Consider the following 7,084-nt stretch of genomic DNA (forward strand, 5'->3'; position numbering starts at 1 on the left):
CCCTTTGTACCCCGTGGAATCGGGTTTATTAGATATTTATCGGTTTGGTGAAAAAGGGACTGGCCTATTATAGAGGTAATCATAAATGTCTCATTGAGCAGTTCTGAACTAATTTCTGAAAGCAATCAATTTCATTTTATGAAATCAAATTTACAATTTGCTTAGTTAAAAGGTATCAAAGTGATGTTTGTATGCATAGTTTCTGCCTATTCTAGTTAGAAAAATATGACTGCCAATTTTGTCAATCATGTATAGTTCCTGCCTGCTTTCCGGATTTTTTCTAGTAAGGAGTAACAGTAGGACATGCATGTGTTATTTTCCAAGACTTGTTCGAGATAAGGACCCAATGAGTCCAGAGATAAAAAATATGAGGTAAAAAAAGCCACTTACATTTTGTACATTAAAATTGTATTTACGACTACAAACACAACCTAGATGCATCACGCAGGGGAAACTATATCTGCAAAGCAAACATGGTTGCATTTGCATGAAATAGACAATGATGCGAACAACACATGCCTAGATTCGAAGAAGAACAAGTATCTACTGAAGTTTTTCGTGCAATAGTGACAACTTGAGAACGAAAATATTAACTCATAATTTTGAGCAAGTGACTTAAAAGCATGGGAAAGTATAAGGGCATCTGACATGTGGATCATGGATGCAATGAGTTATCCCAAAGTCAGCTGTTTATTTTCAATTTCATTCGGTGACCTCAAATTGTCGATCGGCCGTCGATAGGAGTATCCTTGGCAAGAGAATTGGTAGGCGTCAGACTTTTTATTTTTGAGGCGAAAATGTCGAGCGGCGTCAAACTCTTCCTGAACCAGCAATGCCAACAAAGCTCACGATTCACGATAGGCAAGTAGCGCCGCATTGGACACGTCCTTAGAAAAAACAAAATTAACTCATTTCAGCAACAAAAAGAAAAACTTGACCATCTAGTACTGGTGACATAGCAAAAACAAAATATGATCTCCAGACCTTTTTTAGATGTATCTCCATACTTTATATTGACCCTATATTGTTCTCAGCAGACAAACTAATCTCAAGGTTTTCAGGAGTAAAACTTGAAACAAACTGAAACAAACAAATCCTAAATCTCAAGAGCCCAGTGCTTTCCAATATTGTTTATACAACACCATGTTCCCTTGGGGACTCAACACAATACTGAGCAAACAAAGACGATATAACCAATATAATTATATAATCAATCAACTGAAAACAGATGAATCATCTGCCAACCTAGAATTAGACGATGGCCTTTCATAGATAAGCATGGATTGCACATTTTATTTGCACGGGCGGGAAGAGTCAACTTGTGCCCAGATTTTCTGTTACTTTTTCTGCTGAAAGTGTCATGCACACATCAAAACAAATTGCGGGGATACATCAAGTACTTATAAAGCCAAACAATTGGAAGAGAAAGCATTCTTCAGCGACTCACAAAATTTAGAGCAAGCCTTATAGAGCATATATATTGTTCTTGTTTCTAGTTGTGTGTTCAAAATGTCAAACCAAATGGACCTGCCCCATTTCATTGCACTGTTTCCTTGAGGGTAGCAGTTCCCATTGATGTTGTACCAGGGGCAGAACCTTTCAACGTTTGGACCATTGAAATCACTGCATCTGACATCCACGTACATAACCTACTTTCCTAGTACCAAAATAATCTAGTGCCCTCTAAAACAGCGGCACATCAAGATGCCACAAGTGAACATGTCTCCCTTGTGGCTAAGCCATTTTGCTGTTGGATCTAGTGTTGCTTGACGATGGCTTGATCATGGTTGAGGGCTCCATCCACTCCATAGTGTTAGTTATTGTTCATCTTTTGCTTGCTTGGAGTTGTTGGGGTGGTGTGGCTGATTCTCAACATCTTTGTATCTTGTTTTAGGCCTGTGCGTGCGATTGTGGTGGCATGTCGTTTGCATAGGGTTGTTTGTGAGGTGAAAGCCTTTTTGACGCACGTATTTATTTGACAGGATGACGTGGTACCCTTTTTATTCCAATCCATGAACAAATACAAGAATCACGCGTGTATCTTGAGCCGATAACAGCCAGAGAGGCTGCCCGTCGAATGAACCCGTAGACGCGGTCCAGCCATCAAGTTCAGTACCCCGCCGGGACGCCGCCTTTCCTGGGATCGCTCACGGCGGTCAGGTCCCCGCGGCCCTCGACGTTGTGCACCACGAGCTGGCTTATGGTTCCCCCGGCGAGGAGCTTCAGGGCGTGGCCCTTCTTCAGCAGGTCGCCTCTCGTCGCTGCGTCCAGCAAGAATACGTCGCCGGTCACCGTCGTCCAGTTCTCGTACTGAACCACATTCGGGATCAGCTGCAACCATTGTCCAATACCAAGCAACCAAAGCATCAGAGTTGTCGGATGGGATGGTCGTTCGAGCTTGCATTTGTGCATATATAGTTGATGAAACGAAGAGAACAAGAAATAGTTTCAATCAAGAATGGGACCTGGTGATAAACTCGCGGCGCCATGACAGAGGACAACGGATCCATGTTCTTGGCGAAGTGGTTGAGGAGCACCTCGATCGTCCCGGCAGGGATCATGCTCCCGCCGCTGGCGCCCACCGCGGCCTTCAGCTTCCCATCCTACCACAGATACAGCACGAAAACAATCAGAACCTTCAGCCTCGTCAGAAAATTTACAAGACGCAGTTCACGTCTTCCATTGCGGCCTACTAATCTAACCTTGAGAACGATGGTTGGACACATGGAGGAGAGGGGGCGCTTCAGAGGGGCCACGAAGTTGTTGGGGGCCGGCGGTGGAGTGTTCGCGGTGGTGTTCGCCGGCATGGAGAAGTCGTCCATCTCATTGTTGAGCAGAACGCCTGTGCTCGGGGACAGGATCAGGGATCCGAAGTAGGCGTTGACGGTGCTCGTCATCGAGACGGCGTTCCTCTCGCCGTCCACGATGGATAGGTGGCTGGTCCCGTGGTCCTGAAGGATGTTCCACCTGAAATATGCAAGTTGGTCAGGCAGGATCAATTGGTAGGGCAGCTCGCACTGAATCAGGAAAGATGGCACTGCTCCATGATGTAGTAGTGCACTGAGAAGTTCAGGTTCATGGTATGATCCAAGATGGTCAGGTGATTTTGGGGCATATCATCCACGAAGGTGATGAGAACATGGTTTTGGGATGCAGGTTTCTTTACCTTCCTCCATAATGTTGAGGTGAAAATGTCATATTATCGTAAATCGTTCTCTTCAGCTCAGCAGCAAACTTGGGGGAGAGCATATCAGAGACAACCGCACCAACATCAACAAAGTCGGGATCTCCAAGATTCATCTTCACTGCCATGTAATGTTTCAAGGATTCAACAAGGCGATGAATCCCAAGAGAGCCAGAAATACCAGAAACTCCATACTGAGCCAGGATGTTCAAAACCTGTAAAGTAAAAAAGGATATCAAGAAATAACATGCACACAGAAATTGTCGCCATCGGAACGTTAGATTTTTCTTCCAAAAGCGTGATGACACCACTTGACCTGAATGCAACCCTTGTGCTTATCTCTCACCGAAAGAGTACTTGTCTCGTGTTGAATAAATATCTCATTAAAGAACTTCACATCCTTCAAATGTGAAGTCTTCACATCTCTATCAATCTTATCCAGAACCAATTTTCTTAAGCACGATGCATATCTTTTCAATGGAACTTTTGACAAGAAATAGCTACTCTAGCTGACTATTCAGAAAAAAGAAGAAGCAGCCAATATCTCTGTCCATCGTCAAAACAACATATAGCAAAAGTGCATGAAATTCCAACCAAAAAAATTCTGTATACTGAAATGAAAAACAGTGAACAAAATTTTGCACATATAGAAAGCTTACCAGCATGAGGCCGGCACCACCGGCAGAAGGAGGAGGCATGCTGAGCACGGTAAACCCCATGACATTCTGCGAGAGCGGCCGGCGCACCTTGACCTGATAATGCTCCAGGTCCTCCTTGGTCATGATCCCTCCGGCCTCCTTCACGTCCTTGACCAGCAGGTCCGCCACCGGGCCACTGTAGAACGCGGCCGGCCCTCTCTCCGCGACGGCCTCGAGCGTCCACGCGAGCTTGCCGTTGCGGCACACGTCGCCGACCTTGAGGATCGCCCCGTTGGAGGCGTACACGGCCCGCATCCCGGCGTTGCCGAGGATGCCAGCTTCGGTCGCTTTCATCTGCATGTGGAGGTACGGCGACACCGTGAACGCCCAGGCGAGCTTCGCGGCCGGCATCACCAGCTCCTTCCATGGGAGCTTGCCGTGGCGCTTCCACGCCTCGTAGAGGCCCGCGATTTCACCGGGGACTCCGATGGAGAGCGCGCCCCTCGCTTTCAGCGTGTCATTGCCGCCGTACATGTCCTGAATGCACAATTGAGATCGCTAGTGTTCATAATTCACCTTTTTTTTACGTACAGGAGCAATTGTTCTTGCCAAATCCCAAACGGTAAATGGGCAAGAAGACTCTTAGATTCAAGACCTGGCCATATAATCAACTTCAAGACTCGAGAGTAGCAAACTAGCAATGTGTTTTTCAGTTTTATGTTTTCAAATGAGACAGGTTTAGATGTGTGCATCAGGCAGATGTTACCCATTATGATTTGTATCCACTTTATGCTACATTTTAAGCTAATAAAAGTATCATTTATCGAAAAAATTAGAGAACAAGTCCTGGCATTTCGTGTAGACTGGTAACGGGTTAGATAGAATGTAACGATCAAGTGGGGCAACAGCAAGCTAACAACTGGCAGGCATATGGAATTGCATATGGAATTTTGAGGTACTTTTACCATATATAGGAATTTGTCCAAGTTAACCCTTTTAAGCAGACCCCAAGCATAATAGGCAACAGCCCAACCAATTATTTTTCGAGTGTCCACACCCACAATTTTATTTCTGGCTAGACATATGGAATCGCGGATCATGTTCCTGTACATTACCGCACTAGTGCGCTGACAAAAAACTAGCGGCCGAAGCACTGAACGGGACGTGGTTGGGCGCATCGTAGCATCAGTTTGCACGCCGGCCGGCCGGACGCGGATTCGTTTTGGCTTTCCCAGTCCGGGCTGCAACTGGCGGCCGAGAGAAGCAAGTGGGCGCGTGATAGCGTGGGGCGCCTCCTCTCCACTGGTTAAACACACGGACGCGCGGCATTGAACATGGCGCCACTATGTAGCTTAGCCTCCACGCGTATGGCCCTCGACCACGCCGATCGGTCGCCGTCCTCCCTTTGTTCTTCCCGTCACTCCAAGGTATACTATCTTAGTACTACAACCCAACACAAGCAACAGTTAGTGCTTCGACCAATACTCAATACTAGTAGTAGTAGGGAGTAGGAATCGAGCAGCTAGAGTGGGAGCGCTGTGTCTCATCTCTCCCATGCATGGCATGGCATGGCATGTCCATGTTCTTTGCCAGTTGTGACGGAATAATAGTATAAGGGATCCAGAAAGGCACACCAACCATGTGAATTAACCACCGAGTAGGTGTGTGTATGGTACTACGGTTATATGTATTTTTAGTTTGATTGATACTCCATCGGCTTGACGATATATATTTTTTTCTAGGACGGGTTTGGTGGTATTGTTGTCAGTAAGTTTGGAAATTTTGGTGTGGATGCTTGAGAGGCGCCCAACACAGCGCAAAATGTTTCGGCTCAATCAGCTTAACCATGCATGCAAATTTGCATTGTAGTACCAGATTACGAGTAGTCTGCACCGTAAGTATGGTCAAGTCTCAAATCATATGATTGAACGAATAAAGTAAGGAAATGCACAAGCATCCACGAGTCTTTGAGTAGACCAAGGTAAGAGACGACTCTTCCAATCACGCACCTTTGTAGCCGCCAGCGGCGCGGTCTCACGGGAGTCGTAAACGACGGCCGTGCCGTCGGCGAGCCTGACGAGCATGAACGCGCCCCCGCCGATGCCGCTGGACGCGGGGCTGACCACGCCGAGGCAGAGCGACGTGGCGACTGCGGCGTCCACGGCGGTGCCGCCACAGCGGAGCGCGTCACGCCCGATCTTGGAGCACCGCTCGTCGTCGGCCGCCACGGCGCCGCGCGGCGAGGTCACAACCTCCCTGCGTGCAGCCTCCGCCGCCGCCCCGGCGGCAAGGAAGAGCAGGACGAGCGCGGCCGCCGACCATCGTAGGCGTCCAGCTGCTCGAGGTGAGAAAGAAAAAGGAGTCGCTTAGCGCACAGTGATACAATTTGCGCGCACGATGGAGGGAAGAGAGTGAACAGAGTCTAACGGGCCATCAGCAGAGGCGCGGGAGGGAGAGGACCGCGTGGAAGAATCTGACCGGCGAGTTGGACGAGTCGATCGAGTATGAGAAGGCCACACGGCAAGGTTTTATATACAGGTTTTGTTTAAAAACAAGTTTTTTAACACAGTACAAAGCAGCCGCTTACATGTACTCCCTTCGTTTTTATTTACGACGTATATTAGAGTTGACTAAAATCAAACTTTCTAAATTTTGACCAAGTTTATAAAAAAATATAAATATTATCATAACAAATCTACATAACATGAAAATACATTTAATAATGAATCTAATGGTGTTGATTAGTTTTAGTTTTAGATACATCTTTTTTTATCCATTTTGATGACAAGTATTTTCGGACGGAGAAGTATATGTTAATATTTTTGTCTATAAACTCAAAGTTTACAAAGTTTTACTTTGACTAAAGCAAATATGCGGAGTAAATAAAAACGGAGGGAATACACGCATACACTCATCCCTATGAAAACATACAGGCATACCATACCCCTATGTGTTAGAATAAATCCGAGGCATACCATTGATCATCCAAGGTCAAGCAATCACACAAGCACGGCACCGAGATTTGTTAACGAGGTTCACCGATATGGCTACATCTCCGGGGCCTGACTATGGGCGCTCCTCTCCATTGACACCGTCACAATACCGCACCCGGTCGCCCTCGACACCGGCACATGCCGCCGGCTTCCCCTGCGTTCCGGTGATATTATGTTGGCATAGGTTACATCGTGTGTCTAGCCCCGCTATATATAAGAGGCTTAGGATACAAGTGTCCTACTAGAACACGACTCCATACCCTGTAAAC

The 7,084-nt window shown here is 46.7% G+C and overlaps 1 protein-coding gene across 1 annotated transcript; it reads right to left on the bottom strand.

Moving 5' to 3' along the window:
- Nucleotides 1-1,970: 1,970 nt before the first annotated feature.
- Nucleotides 1,971-6,383, bottom strand: LOC147985795 (glutathione hydrolase 1-like). The gene is made up of 7 exons (XM_087544300.1): nucleotides 6,250-6,383; nucleotides 5,832-6,157; nucleotides 3,844-4,359; nucleotides 3,167-3,399; nucleotides 2,703-2,967; nucleotides 2,466-2,603; nucleotides 1,971-2,331 (listed from the first exon to the last, which is right to left on the bottom strand). Exons 1-7 carry the CDS (start codon nucleotides 6,254-6,256, stop codon nucleotides 2,110-2,112), a joined length of 1,707 nt encoding a protein of 568 aa, XP_087400426.1. The 5' UTR covers nucleotides 6,257-6,383; the 3' UTR covers nucleotides 1,971-2,109.
- Nucleotides 6,384-7,084: the final 701 nt, after the last annotated feature.

The sequence above is a fragment of the Triticum urartu genome, chromosome 2A (assembly GCF_056163025.1).
Source record: "Triticum urartu cultivar PI428250 chromosome 2A, HENAU_Tu73, whole genome shotgun sequence".
NCBI lineage: Eukaryota > Viridiplantae > Streptophyta > Magnoliopsida > Poales > Poaceae > Triticum > Triticum urartu.

Excerpts from the sequence above, each read along its gene's own strand:
- LOC147985795 (XM_087544300.1), bottom strand. Across the intron at positions 4,360-5,831 it reads CGCCGCTGGCGGCTACAAAG|GACATGTACGGCGGCAATGA; the intron begins GTGCGTGATTGG and ends TTGTGCATTCAG. Across the intron at positions 2,332-2,465 it reads CGCCGCGAGTTTATCACCAG|CTGATCCCGAATGTGGTTCA; the intron begins GTCCCATTCTTG and ends CAATGGTTGCAG.